The following is a 24663-nucleotide window of genomic DNA, read 5'->3' on the forward strand; positions in this document are numbered from 1 at the left end:
AGTGGGCCCCATACTTTATGCTGTAGTGGGCTGAAGAAAAATGTGAATGCACGATAACTGGCTAGTATATTAAGCAGTATATTTTTAGTGTAATCAAAAAGCCTTGGCTTATGCCAGACCTTTCAAAAAAAGGACAACTGTAATTGAACTTTGCAGCAGCAGGAAACCATTTCCACTGCTATGAAGGCAAAAGGTGGCCATGTCCTTGCACTGTGCCCTGAACTTTGATTTCCTCTGTCTGCAGCAAAGTCATTTTCACCTCGACCCATCACCCACTGCATCATCCTTTAGCTCCAGACATCCATGGCCCACCATGCCACACTTGCTGCCAAATTCCTCCTCGAAGCCCCAAGTGTCAACTGCTGCTTTGGTGCCAGGCCTCTAAGGCGCAGGCTCAACCACCCTCAAACTCAAAATGGATGGACTCAGTGTTCAGAGCCAAGATACGGCACCCAAAGTATTCAGAGCTGACAGACATTGCCCAAAGCATTCTGAGTTGAAGGACATCAATCCAAGCTTGTTGCCTTCTGTAAATAAACCGTCATCGGCTCCCTCCACACTGCCTTCTATTGCTGCATCCTCCACTGCCTCTGAGGAATTCGACCAACCAATCCTCCAGTGGCTGCAGAAACAACTTGACATGAAGCAAATCCACATCCTGCACACAGTTGCTTGCCGAAGGTATCAGTTCCTCACAAGAGGAATTTGATATTTGAGGAGGCCCTCAACCCTCCTGTGCATCTCACTCCCAAAATACCTAAAAAGAACAGGGCTACCTCCCCACTGCCTCCTGCTCAATCTTCTCTTCCACTCCTTCATCCCTGTTCTCCACCTTCTCCTACTTCTCCTTTACTACATCGGCTGGGGTGTACATCTCAATCACCTCTCCATTCAGGGAAGCGGATGTCTACCCAGCAATCCCTCCACATCAACCACCTGGAGCTGCTGGCAATCCAGCTTGCTCTTTGGGCATTTCATCCCCTCATACAGGACAAGACAGTCCTGAAATGCAAAGACAACTTGACTGACTTGTTTCATTTACAAAAACAAGGGAGTACACTCACCACATCTGTCCAATGTAGCCCTGAGTATCTGGGGGTGGGCAATACATCAGAGTACATCTGCTTATCCAACACATTCCCGGGGTCGACAACTATCTGGCAGACCTGATCAGCAGGATACATGGAGTCCAAAAGTGGAAACTCCGCCCCCAGATCCTACTTCTGTACCTCCAACATTGGGGTTTCCATTAATAGACGTGTTCCTCACTGCAGAAGACACAAAATGTCTGAGGTCTTGGAGTTTGGCTACCTCAACCTTTGGAGGAGTGTATGTATATTCTCAAAGAGGTATGCAGACCCACTACCAGGGCCTGGTACACAGCTAAATGGAACCGTTTTGTGCACTACTTTCTACCCAAACATATCAATCCTATCACAGCATCGGTACACAACATTGTGTGCTATCTCCTGCCTTGTCTATACTTCCATTCAGTTACATCTGCCTTCTGTAGCTGCCTACTTGAAGAATAGGCAACATGCTTAATTGTTTAGAATACCAGTCATTAAAGCTTCTATGGAATGTCTCAAAAAGGTATACCCACCTCAGAAACTTGGTGCTCCTTAGTGGAACCTTAATGTAGTCCTTAAAAGACTCATGGGCCATCCTTTTGAACCTCTTCACTCTTGCCATCTGTAATTTCTCTCCTGGAGGGTGGCTTTCCTAGTAGCCAGCACCTCCCTCAGGAGGGTTAGTAAAATACAAACTTTTCTTGAAGAGCTTTTCTTCCTGATCCTTCACAATAGGGTGTCATTAGGACAATCCGAAATTCCTCCCTAAGGTAGTCACCAATTTTCACATTAACCAGACAATCAAGCTCCCAGGCTTTTTTCCACCCTAGAAGGCAGCAGAACGCGGTCTACATACTCTAGATGTCAAGAAAGCTCTGATGTACTACATTAACAGAACGAAATCCTTTCGTAAAACACTACAGCTTTTTGTGTCATACTCCAAGTCACACGAGGGGCGTGCCATTTCCAAGGCAGTTGTTGCACATTGGTTGGTCAAATGCATACAGACTTGTTATCTGAAAGCTAAAAGAACCATGACTGTCTCAACCAGGCCTCATTCTACTCGTAAGAAATGGGCTTCAATGGCTTTCTTAGGTAATTTACCATTAGCGAACATCTGTAAAGGAGTAACTTAATTCACCCCTCATACATTTACCAAACACTACTGTGTGGATGTTACAGCCACCCAAAAAACTAGAGTTGACCAGGTTGTCTTATGTACACGTTTACGGTCCGCTGCAACATCCATCCTCGGGCTAAGCCACTGCTTTAGGGAGGACTGCTTTACCATCCATGCACAGCATGTTTATCTACAGCCACACATGTCAAGAACGGAAAATGTTACCCTGTAAACATCTGTTCATGGCACGTAGTACTGTAGATTCTCATGTGTTGCAGATATTTTTTCCTTTCGTTATCTTTAATTCTTTGTTTTGCTAAGGTATCTTTACTGGCTTTGTAGGCTGCATCTCCACTCTCACCCTCCGTGTGGGAAAAACGCTGTCTAATAGTGGACGCTCATGCGCAATACCACTAATAGGTGGAGTCACTAGGGCCCAGGACTTGAAAAGACTTACTTCAAAGAAAAACATGGTGTACTCTTCCTAGCCCAACACTTGATGGCTGCAGTATGCACAGCATGTGAATCTACAGCACTACATGCCACAAACAGGTGCTTACAGGGTAGGAATACTTTCCTTTTAATATTTATAAAAATACATTTCATTGTTGAAGTCACATTTTTAGTAAAGATTTAGGAAAAGTGATGTTTAAAAAGTTACACTTTATCTCTTGCGCCTCAGTCGGAGGGTGCAGAGTGGCTCAAATTGAGTCGTCGCACCATGAAGAAAGTTTCACTATAGGGTGATGTTCCCACTATGCCCTGGGTTTGAAACAGCAATAATGAGGCTCGGGTACCCTTCAAGAGTGTGTCTACCAAAGACAAGTATTGCCGTATATCTATCCCTACCGCTTGGTTTAGTTGACTAGGAGGGATTAGGTCTTTACCAAGGCATCTGTATCCTGAAGAAAGCCGATGACCCATTAGGGCGATAGGAAAAGGTCGAAACATGTTGATACTAGCATGCAGGGTGATGGCGATATAGTCTTTCCAATACACCTAATTAATAATTTCTTAATCCTGTCAAGGGGGGGGCAGAATAAATAATAAGGGGGGGCACCTGCTTAGACAGTTTTAATACTCTTTTCTTTCTGCAATTGCGATCCTTTCATGTAATATTTTTTCTAAAGAAAATATATATGCGCTCCACCCTGAGTGTTGGTCTGCGCCAGGGTGTAGAAGCAGCCCTATGATGAAGCATTCTACTATTTAGTGGGTGAGGGCAATATTAACAATCCTATGAGTTATCCTTCTAGATTTTCTGTATGTCGCATATTCCCAGGTCCCAACTGGGGCAACAGGGAGACTAATTAGTATCAGCCTGCTGGCAGATTGCCCTGCCTGTTCTTCCCCTTAATGATGTATGGAAACTTCTTCCAGAGAAGAAGCAATAGCGTAGGCCTTTTGGCAGGCAGACGTTCAGGAAAGGCAGCTGGGGAGGGTTCAGGAACTTCAATACCTTCAAAGGGACCGGGGGAGGCCTGCCAATTCATATACATATTTCTTTTAACCTTGTACAAAAGCTTTTTGTTCAATAGGCCCTCTGAAGCTAATTTGGCACCAGCTCATTGGGAGCTAAATCTGGTTCTAGAACCAGTTTGGTGTAACTGAGGAGGAGGGAAATGCTCATTTCTCTGAACATACACCTGGCTGGCATACAAGCTCCCATTTGGGGGCAGAAAGAGTTTGCCATGTTGAATTTGCCTCAAGATAATGCACTGTCAGTTTGCAGTAAGGAAAACAAGATGTACTGCAAAAGTGGGAAGGGTTTCCCCTGCAAACTCTTTTCTCAGTAATTAGGGTGTGTCCAGGTGTACCCCCCCCCCCCCCTACTGGCTAGTGAAACCTAAAAGGCTGGCACCTCACCAGGAGCTCCTCAGAACACTCTAGATCTGAGGAAGAACAGAAGAGGACTGGACATTCGGTCTGAGACTTGTAGGGAGATTCAAAGAGCTTGACCTGCTTCCCTTGTTTTCAGGACTAAGACGCGGACTCTAAGGGTCAGTTGGCTGAACTCCTCTGTGGTTACAGAGTCATAACCAACTGCAAGAAGTCTTTTTCCTAAAGCGCTTGGTGCCCAGTTGCGACTGGATCTGGACTGGACCCAACTAATGGCCTCTTCTGGAGTCCGTCTTTTTCCATAAGTGCGGTCTCTGAGGTCCTGGGAGTCTTAGAAGTGACTGACAGCTGCTCCAGAAACTCTGAAAGGTTGTGACTAAGAAGGTTTTTGGACTTCCAAGACCTCTGGTGCTTCAGCAGGACCTTGCAGCAACAGTGGCTGATTTCAAGAGAGATTTGTCGGGTACAGCTCCAGGCTTGCCCTGGTGAAGTATTTTGAGCTCCACAAAAAACTATTAAGTCCGAGGGTAGAAATCTTAACCAGGTGAAGGATTCAAATATATGTCTGAGTGGACCGTGGCGGTCAAAAAATTTTAATTTCTGCCGCTGTGTGCTTTTCCCACCAAAAACTATGGTTTCTTAGAGACATCATCCAGCAGCTATCTGACTTTGAAAAGACTTCACCAGATACATCCTGCAACCTTGTCTCGCTGGAAGAATTTTGACTTCCAGTTCAGAGACTATGCCAGAAGACAAAATCTTTGACTAGGATGAACCTGCTTAGTGTATCTGACACTCATTCCATCGTGTCCACACTGAAATCATACCCACGTTCCTGTGCAGTGCCGACAGTGACTTCTGATTGGCGCTTTGCTCTTTTTTAGCGGCTGTGGCCAGGTGTAAATGATTGAAATTGTGTTTACACTGACAGGTTTGTGTCCTTTTTCCTTGTAGTGGAATCACATTCACCCAAATTATTAACGCACTTTCTTAAAGTGGACATAGAGAGGAAACAGATGCAACCAAATGTGATAGCACTGTTTTTTTCAAATTACACTTTCTCTCTTTGATCTTTAGCAAACTTTGCAACAGCATTCCATTGTGAAAAGTCAAAATTATTAGAAAAGCAGAAAGGATTCAATCACATTGGACATGTATCTTTTTTTATTATTTGGAAAGCACCTCGTAAAAAACAAAGTCCTTTTGGATGTACTTTGCTGTCTTAGTCCAGTGTGCCCATGGAGCATCCAAATCAATTTCCCACGTTATTTTATTTGTTTCGTATTTATCCTTTGGCGTAATTACCTTTCATGTACCATATTATATCTGTTATACCTGGCCCTTTATGTAGGGTCATCCCCAAACCTTTTGCCTTCCACCTCTGACTTTTTTTGCTGAAGTCATTTTTGTTGGCCTTAGGACTCTGTGCACTTTACCACTACTAAGCAGTGATAAAGTGCATGTGCTTCCTACTCTAAACATAGTAACATTGGCTAATACCCAATTGGCATATTTACTTGTAAGTCCCTAGTAAAGTGGCACTAAATGCTAGTTTTGTCCCCGTGAAACATATAGATTTTGCTCGAATAAAGGCAGAGGCTCTAGCATTCTGCTGAAAGATACGATTTAAAAGCCTATTTTTTTAACCACCCATCCCAACAATCACAGGAACCATAAGGCTTAAAAAACAAGTCAACTTTTTGCCCACTGCTGAATCTAATTCCAGAGGAGGTACTGGTTTTTGACTGGAATTCAACTTTTTGAATTGCTGTGACTCTCCCACTGCCTGGCATGTGTCGGGGGCTGTCTGTGCTCTGCTTGCCGCTCTGAGTTCGGAGGCCACCCCCCCCCCTGCATGGACATCTCCATCGGTCTGTGGAACGCTCCCACCCTCTAAGGCAACCCCATATACACTGAGGCACTATGCTTCTGCTTGTATGCCTCTCCTGCCAAACTCAGTCTGAAATTCTGTCCTTATGCCTACAAATCCATATTCCAGGACTCACATCTCCTGTCCTCTGCATCTTGCCAGCCCTACTATCAACGGCTATCCTCTGCATACAGTGTCTTCTTACCTGTGGCTCCCATCATCACCATGGGATGTGGCAATCCCAAACAGAAAAAGCTTTCCTTCAGTCAATCAAAAGTCATGGTGCGCCAACAATAACTCTCGGACTCCAAGTATGCCCACCTGATGATAGTGCGTTGGCACCCCAGGATGGCGCAGCAGCTATTATAGTGAAACTACATGCTGGATTTAGATCCCTCGCTGGTCACTTTGGTGCAGAGAGGTGAATATCCAAAGTGGGGGATTATGCCATCAATGTTAAGTTTCTGGAGAGAGTGGAAAAACTGCTAACAGTGACAATGGCCAAGAATGAAGACCCTAAGGCGCGATCCCGCCGGAATAATATACGTATCATGGGGATTGAACATGGGCCGACCCAACACCTTAGTTGAACGTCTCCTCACTAAACTTTTTATCAGGTAGGCTTTCACCGACACCTTATTGTGGAGAGCCCACAGATCACTCAACACCGGACCACCACCCGCAGCACCACCTCACCCAATCATAGCCCGCCACTTGAACAATAAAGACGGGGATACTGTGTTGCGCTTAGCTCATGAACAGGACCCCCTGCAACATCAAGGCTCCTCCATCTCGATTTCCTGATTTTATGATCACTGCGCAGGAGGCGAGATACAAGTTCTCAGACAACAAAAACACTCTAAAGAAATCAATCAATCATGGATTTATAGAGCGCACTACTCACCCGTAATGGTCTCAAGGTGCTGGAGGGGGTGTTCAGGCAGCTCCGAGGTCATTCGAAGAGCCGGGTCTTGCAGTCTTTTCTGAAGACTTGCAGGGTAGGGCTTCATCTGATGCTGAAGAAGGGGAGTTTTTTCCAGGTCTTGGCCACGATGTAGGAGAAGAATCTACCCCCCATTCTGGCTCTGTGGATGCGTGTGACTTCGGCAAGGTCGGCGGAGCGGAGGTTTCTCTTCGGGGCGTGGAAGGAAATTTTAATTGAGGTATTGGGGTCTGGTGTTATGGAGTGCTTTGTAGGCATGTGTGAGCAGTTTGAAGGTTACTTTCTTTTCGATGGGGAGCCAGTGGTCCTAGCGGCAGAGATCTCCTGTATCTCCTGGAAAATATGTGGTCTTAACCCGCAGAAGGGCAAACAAGTGCTTTCCTATCTGACTTGCCATGGTGTTAAACTGGTGTTCCTGCAAGAGATCCATCTTTCATGCACTTTTGCTTCCATGTGGGGAAATAAGCGATACTTTGCCTATTTCAGTTCATATCCTGTAGAGAATGCACCCCGATACACAAACCTATCCCCTTTACATGCTGTACTAATCTTGCCAATTGAGAAAAGAGATACATACTCAGGTCCGGTACATTCGCTAGCAAGTCTGTCCTTTTAGTTAAAGTCTACGCTCCCAATCTCGACTCATTCTTCCATGACCCTTCAGCTCTTATGGGCTGACGGGAGGCCGTTTTGATACTCTTTCGTGGCGATCTCAATATGACTTATAACCCCCCGATAGGCTCCACTGGCTCAAACATCAGTGGCAAGGCTCACAAGCTGTGTGCATTTCAGGACATTGTTGACACTTACTACTTGACTGAGGCGCGGCGGTCCCGTAATGCTAACAGCCCAGCCTACACCTTTTATTCTGCAGCACATGCTGTCTGGACTTGTATTGATTACTGGTTCATAACCAGGGACATGACTTACTGGCTGACTGATGTTACAGATCTCCCCCGCACCTTGTCTTACCATGCACCGGTTAAGATGGTCTTGCACATTCCGTATGTGGGAGGGTAGTTGCAACAATGGAGATCCCACAATATGATCTTTCGCTTTGAGCTACATTACTCCATTACGGAATACTACTCCCTTAACTCTGGATCGGTCAACAAGCAGGCTACTCTTTGGGAAGTCTTTAAGGCCTACATGCGTGGTGTCTGCATCGCTAAATATGCAGGGATACTGAAAAGCCTCAGAGCTGATCTAGGCCGAATAGAACTCAAACTGCTTGGCATTGTCTTTGAATCTGTTGCACAGGGGCTCAACACCCACCTTCACCGAAGGTCCAGTCCTTTTGGCTGAGTTCCGAGAACTTGCGGAGCAACAACTGTCTTACTTGGGGAAATATGCATTGGCATGTAGATGAAAGGTGAGCGACCGGGACATACACTTGCATGCCTACCACGCCCTAAGCCACATAGTAATCATGTCGCTGAACTCCTGAGTGCCGATGAGTCTATGTTGGTCAGTAGCAACAGTATCACAGAGACGTTTCTGCATTGCTACCAGTGGTTACACACAACACACACAGTAGAAGATACCTTGAGGATCTCAGACTACCTTTCTGAGGTGCCAATGGTCTGGCTGATGGATGGCCAGCAACAATTTCTGGCAACGCCCATCACCACTGAAGAAAATTATTTAGGCGATCAACATGCTTGATGGCTCTAAGACTCCAGGACTGGATGGCCTAGCTGCCAGTTTTTATAAAGCTTACAAACATATCCTTGTCCCTCACCTCCTAGAGGTTTATGCAGAATCCCTCAAAACTGACTCCCTTCCTCCCACTCTTGGAAAGGCTGTAATATCAGTTATGTTAACCCGATAAAGCCCCTAATCTCAACATTTCCTATAGACTACTTTCTCTCCTCAAACATGACAGTAACATCCTAACCAAAGTGATTGCCATGCTCCTTGCAGTTTTGATGGTGCATATCATCTCGCAAATACAAACTGGCTTTGTTCCACGTAGATCCACTACCCTCAAACTCCAGACCATCTTTGCTGTCCTGAACCATATCTCTCCCAACCTCCTTGCTGCAGTCGCACTCCTGGACGCTGCGAAGGCATTTGATTCCATAGAATGGCCCTTTTTGAACGTGTAGCTGCTCAAGTTGGGTCTTCCACAGGAATTTATTGACCTGATTATATTATATTCCAGCCCTGTAGCCCGATTGTGCATCAATGATGACATCACAGACCTGTTGCCAGTGTCTAGGGGCACCCCTTGTCACCTCTCCTTTTCATAATTGCCCCTACCCACTTTTCTGACAGCTGCAAGTGAAATGTTTCCACCATTGCCTGAGGTTTTGCGGTGGACCCTTTTTGGTTTCCATGTAAATCAATTACATTTTATTGTTTGTGCAGGAGAAGTCGAAGCTCTTTCCTCTTATGGAATCCGTAGTATGCAGTACCTTGGAATATCCCTTGACCTGTTGTGAAGACTCCACCAAATTATTGGGTGTCCCACTACCCCGCTAAAAGGAGATGGTGATTTGACTGAATTATGGCCCAGTGAATGATCAGCTTACTACAGAAATTGAACATTGGATTAAATTAACACTGTCCATGGCGGGCCGCATAGCTATTATTAAATGATGGTCTTACCTTGTTTTTATATTTCTTTATGAACATACCGATCCCCCTGACCAATGGGTTTTTTACAACACTGGGTAGCCTCCTGCTTCTCCTGATATGGGCGGGCCGCCATCCTAGAATTAAATGGGATGTCCTTGCACTTCCGTATGAAGGGTGGTTTGGGGAAACCAGATTTTCAACTGTTTTTTGGCTGTGCAATGTTACTTCTCATATTACTGGTACCATCCCAATGATTCCTTACATTAGCTGAGACCGGAACAAGACCAGGCTGCCCGGCTCCCACTGTCCGATGTATCACCATAGTGTCTCCTGTGTGATCCTTTCTGGCAGTTCTTCTTCATCCATGCCAAGATGTCTTTTAGGGATGCCTTAAAATTGTGAAAAAGCCTCCACTGAGTGTTCTTTTTTTTTTTTTTTTTTTTGAAACCGTTTATTACAAGTCTCAAGAGTATACAAGTATGGGCCTACAACCTTCCGGCCGGCCGCTAGCAATGACAGGAACATACGACATACATTTATGGAACACGTGGCGTTGCAGAGGAGCGTGCTCAGGAGGTAACAACGTCAAAAGCCACATCATCCAGACCCCACTATACGGTTTCATTTTAAATTAAGAACAACAAAAAAAACCACACCCACAAGGCAACCTACAATCGGAAATAGCAGCACGTGCTCCCCTAAAGGGGGGATCCCAACTATCCACAAAAGTCTAAAGAGGGGGAAGAGAGCAGAGCGAGGACTGGGGGAACCCAATGCCCGGCAGCTGGGGAACGAGTCGGCTAGGGGGATGGGGCTGGCGAGGTATCAGGCAGCAACGGTGGTGCACAGATACCCCCGCGGTAGGCGTTCCAGGGGCCCCATACTTTCACCCATGTCCCAGGCTTACCCCTCGCCACATACACCACTTTTTCTCGAAACATGCACCAGTCCATGTGTTCTTTCCAGGCCGAGACCGTCGGGGGCCTCTGGGATCCCCACAGTTGAGCAATATCACGCTTGGCTATCATATATCCCAGAGTCACCCACCACGTCTGCGGCGCCGAGTAATCAGTTGGTTCCCACACATTCAACAGGCATCTCCTCGCTTCAGGCAACAGCGCCACATGCGTAACCAGTCGCAGCACCTCATGTACACCACGCCAGAACCCCTCCACCTCCGGGCACTCCCACAAAATATGCAAAAAGGTCCCCAAAGCACCACACCCACGCTTACACAACCCATCTCCAGCATAGCCCATACGCAGAAGCTTTGGCCCCGTCATGTAGACCCTGTGGAGTATCTTGAGCTGGACGGAGCGAAGGCGAGCCGGTATGGCCACCTCCTTCGGGGAGGCCACCGCGGAGGTCCAGTCCTCGTCGTCCAACTCCAGCCCATCGGCAACCCAAGCCGCGCGAAGGGCAGTCAACAGGCCCGAGCGGTCATTTATCAGCTTTTTGTATATCAGTGAGATCGTGCTGTCCGGGACGTGCCCATCCAGCATTCTATCCTCCAGGGGGGAATATTCTGGGATGGAGGCAACGTCCGAGAAGACGGAGCCCAGCGCATGACGGACCTGCAAATACCGAAAGTATTCACTGCCCTGCAACTGAAATTCCGTCTGCAGCATATCGAACGTTTTAAATCCTCCCCTCGTCCAGAGATCCCCCACTTTGCTGATACCTATTATGTCCCACTTCTCAAAGCCCTTAGAGGTCCACAGAGAGCCTAACCGCTCAGACGCGTATAGTGGTGACGCCCGGGTCAAACGGTCCTTCCACCCCATAGCTGCATTGGCTGCGTGCCACACTTGCACCATGACACGCGTGGGGCCCGTCAGGCGAGCGTCGGGCGCGCTAGAATAGAGCGCTCGATTGTAGTCGCCACCTGGCAGGAGCATCTTGTCCATTTCGAATGCCGGGTTTAAGGCGGGCCCGTATAGGCCATGGTTAATTGCAGCGAGCTGGGAGGCCCAATAGTACCGTTTAATATCCGGGAGGGCAATCCCCCCGTCATACCATGGGAGCGTCAACTTCGCCAGGGCAATACGCGGCCGCCCGTCCCAGAACAGGCGGCGTTGCAGACTCTCCACCTCACGGAAGTAGCGCGCCGGGACTAAGTCCATAGTGTTCTGCAAAGCATACAGGAAACGCGGCAGAGACATCATCTTGAACAATGCCGCCCGGCCGAGCGGCGAAAGCGACAGGCGCCGCCAGCGTGCGACATCTACCTGCAGGCGCTGGAGGGGGGGAAGCAGGTTGCGTTCATACCGGGCCTCCGGGTCCAGAGTAATGAAGACACCCAGGTACCGAAATCCCTGCGGGGCGATCTGGATCGGACAGCCCCGCGGGAGAATAGGAGCCTCCCCAGAGAGAACATACACGCACGATTTAGCCCAGTTGATGACGAGACCAGAGTTACGACCAAATGAGTGTAAAACATCAACCAGCACTATAAGTGATTTACGTGGGGAGGCTAGGTACAGAAGGATGTCATCAGCGTATAGAGATACGCTGTCCTCATACTCGGGGGTCCAACGGAGACCACGGATGGAAGGCTCCCACCGCAGCCACTCCGCCAGGGGCTCCAAGGCAAGCGCAAAAAGAAGCGGCGATAAGGGACAGCCCTGTCGCGTGCCCCGGCCCAGCTCAAACGGGGCCGATACCCTTCCGTTCACCACCACCTGCGCCAATGGGCCCGAATACAACAATTTGGCCCAGCTGATGAATCCTGGGCCAAATCCAAACTTCGCAAGCATCGCCCAGATGTATGGCCACTCAAGCGTATCAAACGCCATGGTGGCGTCCAAGGACGCCAAAATGGCCGGTTCCCGTATAAATGGGACGCGCGCGAGCACCCCATGCAAACGCCGCAGGTTAAGGGCTGTGTTGCGGTGGGGAATAAAGCCGGACTGGTCCTGATGAACAAGATCTCCCACCACCCCGACCAGCCGATTAGCCAGTACCTTGGCGAGAATTTTGGGCTCCGCATTCAGTAGTGAGATAGGCCGATAGGAAGTAACCCGGTCCCGAGGTCTCCCCTCCTTGTGGATCACCACGATTGTAGCCAGACGTTGGTCAAGCGGGAGGGAGCCCAGCGAGTGGGCCGCAAGGAACATTGCGCGGAGGTGGGGCGCCAGTGTATCCGGTCGCAACTTATACAACTCGATAGGGATACCATTCGGGCCCATGGCCTTGCCAGAAGCGACCGAGCGTATGACGAGGGCGATTTCGTCGGAGGTGGGAGCGGCGTCCAGCGACACCCTGTCCTCCCCGGAAAGGGACGGCAGCGCGATATCCCTGAGCAGGGCACGGGAATCTTCTTCAGAGCAAGAAGAGACCGGGGAATACACCTCGCGGAAATAAACCGCGAAACAGGAGACAATTTCTTCTGGCTCAGTTACACACACACCATTCGTTTTCTCAATCAGCGGGACCACACGATTCGCTCTCTCCTTTTTATCCAACCACGCTATCAGTTTACCAGCCTTATCACCCACATCATACAGTCGCCCCTGTTGCTCTCTACTAAGGCCCCTGGCCGCCTCCGTGACGAGGGCCCTATAGGCCGCCTGCTTGAGTTGGAGGACATGTAGTGCAGCATCCGTCACCCCATCTTCTAGATTACCCTCCAACTCGGCTATTTCAGCCTCCACCCGGGTCACCTCCTCCCGCTCGCGCTTACGGGCGTGGGAAATAAGGGACAGGGCCTCCCCTCTGAGTACTGTTTTGAAGGCCTCCCACAGGGAGATAGCCGAAGGCACTGACCCCACATTCTCATCAAAATATCGCTGGAGGGATTTAATCAAGTTAGCGCGAATGGTGGGGTCGAGCAGGTACCAGGAATTGATTGGGACCACCCTGCCCTCACCCCTCGGAAAGACATCGAAATGTAACAGGAGCGGGGAGTGGTCCGAGATACCCCGTGCCAAATGGCGCACCTCCCCCACCCTCCCGACATAGGCCGCCGGGACAAGGACATAATCAAGCCGGGAGAGACTACCATGGGCCCCCGAGTGGAAAGTGTACTGCAGCTGCGTGGGATGTTTTAAGCGCCAGCAGTCCACCAATCCCAGTGTGTCCAAGAGGCCGGATAGCCACGCCTGTGCCCGGGGGAGGTCCCTAGGGGGGTGACGATCCACAGTCCCAGAAACCACCGCATTGAAATCCCCCCCCACCACCAGAAGCCCCCCCGGAAGGCCAAGGAGGAGGCGCCCCAGGTCTGCAAAGGTGGTCGACTGCAGCCCCGGTGGGACGTACACTGACACAAAGACAACCACTTTGCCCTCCATTCTCCCCACCAAGACAGTGTAACGTCCCCTATCATCGTGGAGCACCTCATCAATTTCTAACGGGAGCGAGTTCTTTACCATGATACCCACACCCCTTGAGCCTGACGTGAAGCCCGAGTGGGCCACGAGGCGGTAGCCACGCCGATTCATGGCACAGAAGGAATTGCCAATAAGGTGTGTCTCCTGCAGAAAGACTACATCGGGCGAGAGTCGCTTCAAGAACTGCAGGACCACACCTCGTTTGATCCTGTCCCCCAGTCCATTAACATTCCAAGACAACAAAGTTAATTCCCTACCCCCCATCATACACAGAAACCATCAGTCGTCCCCCCGAGAGCACCTTAGAACCAACACAAAAATAAGTTTGCCTTGTGATAATAACGAACAACACCCCATCCCTGCCCACCCACCCCAACAGAACTCCCCCCTCCCTGCACCCCTGCATGAGCCCAAACAGCCCCCCCAACGTGCAGTGTGCCTGTCGCCCCATAGATAGTTAAACTAACTAGACCCCCAGAGGAGGAGGGAGAACCCCCAAGAAACCCCACACAACCTCCATAGGAGGGGAACTTAAGCGAACAGACGTATGGTCAAAAGTGGCATCATTTTTGTCCCGAGCGAGGCCTAATATTAGTCCCTCAGTCCTGATCGGGCGAGCCCTCTCCCCCCGCCGCTCCCCCCCGCCCCCCCGATCCCGATCCCCAGACAGAGTATCCAGCCAGTCCCCGGCCGCTTCGGGACGATCAAAAAAGTGCGTGCGACCATCCACCTCCACTCGCAGCTTAGCTTGGAAAAGCATGGCGTATTTGAGGTTTAGGTCCCGGAGACGGCGTTTGACACCGAGGAAGCTCAGTCTCTGCTTCTGGACCGCTGGGGTGAAATCAGGATAAAAATTAATGTCCATATTGTCAAGTCTAATCGGTCCCTGTAGTCTGGAGGATTGCAGGATAGCGTCTCTGTCCCGAAAATTAAAAATCCGGGCAATGAGAGGTCTCGGAGCGGCTCCGACCTTAGGCCTTCCCCCGGGAACCCTGTGGGCCCTCTCCACAGCAAAGAATTTACTCAGCCCCCGTGGCTGGAGATGAGTAACAATCAGGTCCTCCACGAAAAGGTCCGCCGCCGCCTCCTCACGTCCCTCAGGCACCCCGATGATACGAATGTTGTTCCTCCGGGCCCGACTCTCGGAGTCCTCCAGGCGGCGATCCATCAGCGCACTCGCCCGAGCAAGCCGGCGCACCTCCGTTTGTAGGGCCGCCACATCTGTCGTAAGGCCCGATGCGGTGTGGGCCAAAGAATCGACTCGGTCGTTGGTCTTGGAGAGATCGGCCCTTACCAGGCCAACATCCACGAGGACCGAGTCGATCTTCTGCGCCAGTGTATCGAAACGCTGGCCCACCGAGGCCTTCATTTCGGCGATGGCGCCCATGACATCCCGCAGAGTCAGATCCGTGGGCAGATCGGGGGCATCAGTAGGGCCCTCAGGGGACCTGCGCGGCACCTCGGGAGATCCCTTCTGGAGGGTATATCGGTCCATGCTGTTGGACTGATGGACTGCGCCACGCCGGGTCGATTTTATCTTTGCACGGTCACCATCTTGTTTCGTGGCCATGGTCCCAATCTCCCGGTCGCACCAGCCACGTCGTGAAGGGCAGTCAAGCCGGTCCACGGGCTCCGGGGGGGGGGCCACCTCAGATCTGCGGGGCGGATCACAGCCGGCGGGCAGGCAGGGTCTCCGGCGAGGCCACACCAACACACAAAGCCCCGCGACCCAACCTCGCAGAGACAGCAAGGGGGGTGCGAAAGCGAAAGTGAAAGTGCGGGATACGCGAGCCACCAAGCCCTGCCCGCCGCTGTTGTTCACTTTGTCACTGGATCGCCCCACAGCGCAAATCCGGGGTTCGGCAGGAGAAGGCCGCAAACCTCGATCGGTGCTCAAGCCGGTGTCCGAGGTCCGATTTGGAAGCGGAAAACGGGTGCCACCTCAGCTCAGGCTCACCAACACAGTCCCCTCATCTGGGACAGGATATGTTCAGGATAATCGTAGGAGGTCGCGGAGGTCCTCGGGAGCCTCGCACCTACGCGGCCATCTTGGTTGCGCGCTAGGCTCCTCCCCCTCCACTGAGTGTTCTTAAAGGAGAACACCAATTGCGTGTCATCCTCTACTAACTAGTGTTCAAATTAATAGTCCTAATCTACTGAAAGGACTTTAAGCCTCAATACATTGGTTTTCAGGAAAGATGTGTTGGCTGGTGAGATGTGTGGAATAGTGGATTATGGCTGATAAAGAAGTGAAGAAAAATGTGATTATGCGATTATTAAGAAAGTGATTGGACGCCTATTATATGCTCAATATATGGGGTAATATCATTTTGTCATCAACAATTAACATATATTGAGCTTGAAAAATCTGGGAATGTTAAATGTTATGGTTAGAATAAATAAAAATTCAAGGAAAATAAAGTGTCAACTGATTTTGAATTGTATTCTCCCTGGAATAAGGCTAAAGCCTATGTATAATTGTTCGGTGTTGTGTGAGGTGCTTGAAACGGGAATATTAATTGGAACACTAGTTAGTAGCTGTTGTAGGTGAAAGAACCAGCTACACAGATCCGAGCTATGTGCAAATGACCCGAACCCTGATTAAAAACACATCGCGTTCGAATAATGTAACATTCTGCATGCAAATACACGTTCACATTAAACATTTACCAAAAAATGAAATAAAAACCCAGCAGAACTACAGAGAGCCACACACTGCATGCAATCCTATGCGCGAGCTCTTCTCTTTGTAAACATTACACGTAAGGCGTGTGGATTCACAGGACAGAAAAATAAGACTTTGTGTTATGTGATCAACTAAATATGCCATTGCAAAGAATGGTGTGGAACCGGAATGTCACCGTCCCATTAGAGTTTATCAATAGAAAATGTACACGCAGTAGAACAATATCTTTGCAAATAATATTTAGGATATAATATTTCTGCCCACAGAGAGCTCATCATGAGTCAAAGACATATATGCCACTGCTTTTCAGCTGTTGTTTAAGGATGGACAAAGATTAAAGAGGAAGCAAACATGACTACATGTGCCAGTATGTTTGGTGCTCTGTCATGAATCTGCATGAAATTTGGCAGACTCTTAGTACATTAAACTCAGTGCATTGGCAAAGTTACATGCACGGATTTAAAGATCATTGATTTTCTAATAGCTTTGGTGCAGTTTCACAGATCTATTAACACTTCGAAAACACTTATGTTTAATTTTTTTGTGATATATTGATCAAGGAGGTTGCACTTAGAGTTGGTAAAAAAAAAAAAAGAAGTTCCCATTTTAACTCGTTTAGGAATCTATGCTCTATGCTACAGAAAGAAACCTTGATGGGAATTATATCACTTTTGAAATGTAAGTAATCCTTTAATTGAGGAAGTATGGCTGCTTGGTCTGGAGTAAATCCATTTAATAGTTTTAAAGAAATCAGAATTCCAGTAATGGGTCAGTGGGATTAAATGGGTTAGCACATAGTGAAAGCTAGGCCATTAGCATGCGGACAGTACTCAGACCCTGGCTTTCAGACTTTCCATTAATCTACATTTACAAATAAAAGCACCCATTAGCCCCTGTTGTCCATTTCAAGACTGCAGTACCAAAATTTAGTCTGCGAACTAGGCCAGGCTACAGACTTGGCCCGAAGCCCAACCCGTGGTACGCGTGTTTAAAAGCTGTGCACATTGCGTGTGGAAGGGGCAGATTAGCAGATAAAACATTTTATGCATCCTCTCGAACTGTCTTATGTTGATGGATTTGCATAAACCCCATATACCAGTGTGAGGTAAACTTGCTAAGATCCTAGTAAATTTCACACTAGTCCATGATACACCACCAAAGATATTAGCAAATAAAATAATTTTTGGCCCCAGCTTTAACTTTGCCTTCAATTGTTCAGCCTGAAAACTGAGATTTCTGCTCTAGGCCAACTTGCTAACAGCCGATGTGTTAACTAGTGGCAACATTATTTGAGATTGGGTCTACCATAAAAAAACTTCACATTCTCTGAAAAAGAAGCAAAGGTTACAGCGGAATTATGTATGGCTTTCTGATGTTTAAAAACAACCTCAGAAATGTACAGTAAAAACACAGTTACAGTGCAGTTATGGTTTCAAATTAAAACCAAGAAGCCAGTGAAATTCACAAGCTTATGGTTAGGACCACAATTCACAGTTTGCACAACAGCTATGCAAGTCAAAACTCTCACACCAAATGCAATGCTTATGACCGCACTGTCGGCCTGATTCACAAAGGTAAAATTACACGTGTGTAAGTTTACGATTGCAATAAGCAAAGCAATTTTGCGGGTAATATCTTTACAACTGTGGAGTCGCTACACTTGTGGAGGAGATTCGGCACATTAAAAGATAGGCAGTCGGAAAGATATTGCTTGTAAAATTGCATAGTGAATTGCAAGTAATCGTAAAATATCACAAAAGTGAATCAGTCCCAGTATTTCTACCATTTCATACACCTAAAAGAAAAATGTCATTAAGTACAAACACATACTTAAACCAATAAATATTACATTTATAGTCATCCCTATCTTATTTGTAAGTGTAGTGTAAATTGTAATTTAATATGAAAGCTTATTTGTAACTTTTGTAATGATGTCTGTCACATTAAAAGTGAGGACATGATCACTGCAGAGTTATGAGAGTTATGGTGAATTGCAAGTAATCGTAAAATATCACAAAAGTGAATCAGTCCCAGTATTTCTACCATTTCATACACCTAAAAGAAAAATGTCATTAAGTACAAACACATACTTAAACCAATAAATATTACATTTATAGTCATCCCTATCTAATTTGTAAGTGTAGTGTAAATTGTAATTTAATATGAAAGCTTATTTGTAGCTTTTGTAATGATGTCTGTCACATTAAAAGTGAGGACATGTTTACTGCAGAGTTATGAGAGATGGTTTGCATGGCCGCTCTGCGAGTTACTTATTGTGATCCTATACGATACCCTGTGAATTTCAATGTTTTTAATTTGAAACCTTCTCTGCACTTTATTTTTAGGTAAAGAAAAATAAATATATACACACACACTTACATATACATAAACTGATAGATAGGTGTATATGAAAGTGCAATCTAAGGAGAGCATGTGCTATAGCCTTTTTACCTATTTTCCCACTGAATTGGTTATATTTTTACTCAAACTTTTAAATTGTACAACAAAGTTGCGTTGTTATATTGAGCTGTGAGCTGTATTGTTTTTTTTATAATTAAATTTGACTTGATGTGCTGATTGCATTTCTTGAACCATTTTACATGTTGTCATTACGTATGTGCTTTACCTTTGTTTTACATTACTCTTTGTCATCAAAGGACCCTCCAGTGGGACACTGACCCATCGGCGCTGCAACTCCATTCGGACTCAGAACTCGGGTATGTACACTTCTAACATTTGAGATTTGCTTTGTGAGAGACACCTTCCAATGTTGTCTGCTTCGCCTGAGTAAAAGGAATTTGCTGATCAGGCTTAAATACAAGTAGCTGGACAGCACAAAATAGAAATCTTCATTGAGACTAGCTATTTTCTGCAGTACTCCTATAGTCTGTATGTATTTATTCTAACATCCACTCAGCTTTTAATATTTGGGGACTTTAGAATTTCTAGCATTTACTTTTTGACAACTCCTAACATTTCATTTTGATTTTCAAAGCCCGTAGTTTCGAATCAAACATTGATTGATTATATTGAAGGGCTGAATATTTAATAAAATGCCTTTTACAAGTATCAATGTATCCGTCTGTACCGCAACTAGTGGTCATGTAAAGCGTTCTGATACCTTCGGATCTAGTTCGCGCTATATAAAACTCAAAGATAAAAAAGTACACACTACTTATCCTTCGTGGTTTTGCTATGGAACTGCTGCTAGTAAATACAGTTCACGCCTGCCATGTATGTCCTCTAAGCACTTCTGGCTGTCCTGTAGTGCACAGCCTGTCTTGTTCTAGGCCTTCCATGCTATGGAGCAGTTTGCGTGTGTAAAACTGCTGAGTGTGCGTTGCCCGCAGGACTGCTTCCACGAAGGCGTCTTACCGTCTACTGATATTTTGACATTATGCATTTTTTATGAGCTATGTTGCATCTTTGAGAACTTTGATATCAAAACTGCTGAAATAAAGTATGACTTGCAATGGACAATATGTAACAAATATCTCCAATATTAATCCTATCATCTATTTATATACTGTGTCTATATGTACCAGATTGCTGTGGGCCATAGGTCTAAAATATATATATTTTTTTCAGCATCAGAAAAATCCAAACAAGTTTGATTGGTTGAGCACAGTGTTACCCCTTCCTCTATTTAGACTCCTTGCCTATCTGATTATGTACTGCTCAGATGAGTTACTAGCGATTATCAGAATGTACTTACTAAAGTTGTTCTGTCATATTACACTGAAGAGAATAAGGGCCATGGTGTTGGACTGTAAAATCCGGTATTCAAATGTACTAATCCCATTATGCAATTCTGAAAAGATTTTCTAAATCTCAAAATGAGGTTACCTACCTTACCGATTCGCAATTGGAAAAGGTATGTTTTGAGCAGTGTTTCCAAATACTGATTCAGTATGCTATGAATTAATGATTTGCGACTGCAATTCCAGCTGCAAACCATTAACGAGTTACTGATTCCCACTGATTCCCAAGTTAGGGTGGTAACTGATTCTCAAAGAGGAAGGTGTCCCTTCTGGACCCCTTCCACCTTGGGAATTAGGGTGGCAACTTCAGGAGGAGTAGGCAGTGGTTCAGCTGACCACTTCCAATTCTCACTCTTTGAAAGCAGATCAGATTCCTTTCTGTGTAAAAAAAAAAAAAAAAAAAAAAATCTCTTTTCAAATACAATCACCGAGATGGTGGTCTGCTGTACCTTACAAGCCACCATGCCTGTATTTGTAGCCAGTCACACGTGGTTGCAAATTGTGACCTACCTAATGAATATTAATTAGGCATATCGTCCAGGGACCTTATTTTGTGAACCGCCCTATTACCTGATAAGTCAGTATGCCACATTTGATTGTGTTTGCAAAAGATTAGTGCACAATTTGAGGCTACTTTTGCTGTGTCATTGCTTCGTCCCCCTGCCATCCTGTGGAGCAGCGGATTGCGCGTGGCAGTCTTTAAGCCACGGCTGATCTATGCAGTTCTTCACCACCCGGTATTTATGTCATTCACTTGGTTGCTAGTTGCTGTGGTCTCGCCAGCAGCCACAGGTGCCCCAAAATCGGTACAGAGAAACTCTGTTGCATCTGTTATCGATGGCGGCCTCCTGCCTTACAATTTAGTGCCCCCCTTGGTATTATTTGGGCACCAGGTGTGCTTCATAGAAGAGTCCAAAGTTGGTGAAGAAAGAACACAAGTATCCATGTCAGGTAGGGTAATCGGAGACAACAGGTTCTACCACTGGCTTCCTCTATGGAGCTCCTGACCCTGCCTCGCTACACATAGCCTTAGCAGTGATCAAAGCACCAGAGGGACAAGAAAGTAAACGAAGCACTTGAACACGAGTTGGTTTTTGCAGACTTTGCGCTTATCCTAGACCCTCCCCCATAAATAGGTGTCTGTTGATGGGATAACCATCAGACAGGGGTTGATCTTTGATGTCATTGTGGCAACGAGGGTGACTTCCTCTTCCTCTAACACATTGTTGAGCACAACACACACTGTAGCCTGTAGAAGAGGTGAAGGGCACAGAACCTTCCAAGAATTCCCACTGAAAACGAAAATGGAGCAAGGTGATGTCATTATTCCAGTGTTTGATAAGGTCATGATCAATTTCCCATCTCACCTCTATACCCACGTCTTGCGTTACCCCAGAGGAGCTGATTGACAATGAGAAACGCCTGAGCTTGGCAACGCTGCACCAATGTCCTTTTCGTGCTCAATTCCTCATCAAGGGCCTCATGTAGGTAAATAGATTTTACCGGTTCTTAAATACCGAGCCGTACCGAATCGGTAAATTAGAATCGGTAAGTTATATGTAGGTAAAAATTCTGTAACAGTTACCGATTCGGTAACATTCGGTAAATACGAATCGGAATTCACCGATTCGGTAAATACCGAGGTGATAATTACCGAATCGGAAAATACCGAGGTGGTATCTACCGATTCGGAAAATACCGAGGTGGTATCTACCGAATCGGAAAATACCGAATCGGTATGTACGGATTCGGTAAATAACATCACATGACTTGACGAAACAGCTAATCCTGTGCAACGACAGCCCACCCAACCAGGAACTGCCCACACCCAGGCAGGTGTACACAATTAGCCGACGTGGCCACACCCAGGCAGGTGTACATAATTAGCCGACCCTGGAGAGGCTTGGAGTGCAGAGGAGAGGCAGGGAGCAGTTGCATGTGCGAGCGGGAAACGAACAGCATGTCCAGCCAGAGAACACAGAAAGACGGAGTTGGAAAGGAGGAGGAAGCTCAAATTCAGCCCCAAGGAACTCCAGGTGCTGGTGGAGGAGGTGGTGAAGCAGCACCAGAAGCTGTTTGGGAGGCAATCCCTGCAAGTGCCTGAGGCCGAAAAGCGCAACATATGGCTGGCCATCCAGGCGCATGTCAATGCTGTGGGAGTGACCCACAGGGACATTGAGGTCCTCAAAAAGCGCTGGTATGACCTGAGGATTGTGACCAAGAGGAAGATGGGCGACATCCAGAAGGAGGCCAGCCAGACCGGAGGTGGAACCAACAGGGCACCTGCCCTCACCGAACTGGAGGAGCTGGTGGCGGCCACAATCGAGCAAGAGAGCGTCGTGGGTCTTGGGGACGCCGACAGCTCTGCCAGAGCCGCAACACACCAAGGTAAGACGAAAGCACAGCAATGTAGCCTCCCCTACCCCTATCCCACATCCCCCATTGTGAAACGAGAATCACACTGCAGTCCACACGTGTCAGTGCAGACAGGCAATGCATTCCGGGAGATGTAGTCAGGGCAACACTAACCATGACGTAAATGTCACAGGGCAACAAGGCATGTCACGCACTCGAGGCACAAGGAGACAGAGGACAGATTGGAATGTGAAATGATTTATTGTGACGCTTGCAATGCAGCCCTTCGGGGACACTGAGCCAATGTTGTTTTTCTGTCCACAGATGTGACATCATGCAGTACAGGGCATGCTGCAGGGGAGACGGCACACCGGCCACAAAAATCACCTCTAGCCAGCACGAGTTCAGACCAGGGAGCAGGCCCACTGGCAGCCGAACCACCAACACAGCCAGCCTCGCCGCACACAGAGCCAGCATCACCTCACCGAGAGCCAGCATCACCACAACCACAGCCAGCATCGCCACTCATGTTCGAATCACCGGCCACATCTCCGCTTGCAGGTGTGAGAATGAGGAGGCGTCCAGCAGCCAGGCTACGAGCCTTCGACACCTCGTCAGACGACAGCATGGGCCCAGAAGACCGCACCGGGCACCAGGAAGGGAGCCATCCCACTGTGCCCCACACCTCACAGGCAGCACAGACGGGAGCAAGAGGGCGCCGCAGGTCGCGTGTCCAGAGTCCACCAGCACCCACTGACGGCCATGGTGTCTTCTTGGGGCTCGAGGGCCAAATGTTGAAGCAACAGCGCCTGCAATCAAAGGCAGTTATGTCAGTCCAGAGGCACATGCGGGTGATGAAGACAAGCTTAGTCAACATGGACACAAACATTGGCGGCATGGCTGCGGGCATTCGGGACATGTCCCAGTCAATCCAGCAGTTGTGCAGCAAATTAGATGCTGACATCGAAGCACGGCGCCGGGAACGCCAGAGAAGGGACACTACCAGCAGGGCACTCAACCGTCTGGCAACTGCGACTTCCCTACTTTGCCGGCGCTCTGTGACGATGCAGGAGGGCCTAACACAGTGCTGCAGCGACCTGTCTCGGGGGATGGTGCAGGTGACAAGTGCACTAGGGGTGCTATTGACTAGTCAGGCGTCGACAACTGCTGCAGGGGATGCTGCGGAGAGCATCGACACCAGCAGCAGCATCACACCCCCCGTCCCCGAAGCACGCAGGAGCAGCAGGCGGCTTGGGGTTGGCTCTAGTGAGGATGCACAGGCCGTGCAATCCACCACTGCAGCGCGTATGCGCAAACATTGATGTGGCCCTGCTTAGCCACTTCCCATTGGGTGACGTAACCCTGGACATACTCCTTGTATAGATGGTATATTGCCAGATTGGCCTGTTCATGTGTTCATGGCGTGGTGCCACATTAAACTACGTCATGACTTCTCACAACTCGCTGTGTCCCCTCACTTACTCAGAAATAGTTGCATGTGATCTCTGCCCGTCTCTCTCTCCCATCGATTGCAGTTGGCACTCTAGCTGCGCTGCCCTCTGGCTGGCCTGACTCATCCTCGTTGTCCTCAAAATATGTTAGTTCCACATCTGTACCTTTTTTCGTGGCAAGGTTGTGCAGCATTGCACAAGTGGCAATAATCTTGCAGCAGGTGATGGGTTTGTACTGGCGTGCGCCTCCGCTCTTGTGGAGGCAGCGGAACCTGCTCTTCAGTAGTCCAAACGTGCGCTCCACCACATTGCGTGTTGTTTTGTGGGCCACGTTGTATCGTCTCTCACTCTGGGTTGCTGGGTGTAGGTAGGGAGTGAGGATGAATGAACGGCATGCATATGCACTGTCGCCTGGATGAGTAAAAGGGAACCATCAGTTACATGCCTCTATACACTCTGATTTGCAGGTTGCAAGGGGCGTCACTGTTACTTACCCAGCAGGTATCCCTCTCCGAATTCGCCGGCACTCAGTCGTGTGTAGATCCCACTATTCTGGAAGATGTAAGAGTCGTGGGTGCTCCCAGGAAACTTTGCAACAATATCTGTGATGATGTTCCCTGCATCACAGATCACCTGCACATTGATGGAGTGGGTGGACTT

The 24663-nt window shown here is 47.9% G+C and overlaps 1 protein-coding gene across 2 annotated transcripts in view; it reads left to right on the plus strand.

The window, feature by feature from the left end:
• The window catches only part of DYNC1I1 (dynein cytoplasmic 1 intermediate chain 1), a 1604297-nt gene that overhangs the window by 295817 nt on the left and 1283817 nt on the right, over positions 1–24663 (plus strand). For both annotated transcript variants that reach the window (XM_085630867.1, XM_085630869.1), the window contains exon 6: positions 19094–19153. In XM_085630867.1, coding sequence (XP_085486993.1) covers positions 19094–19153 — 60 coding nt within the window. The remainder of the gene's footprint in view (positions 1–19093; positions 19154–24663) is intronic.

Source organism: Triturus cristatus, chromosome 10, assembly GCF_964204655.1.
Source record: "Triturus cristatus chromosome 10, aTriCri1.1, whole genome shotgun sequence".
In the NCBI taxonomy this organism is placed as follows: domain Eukaryota; kingdom Metazoa; phylum Chordata; class Amphibia; order Caudata; family Salamandridae; genus Triturus; species Triturus cristatus.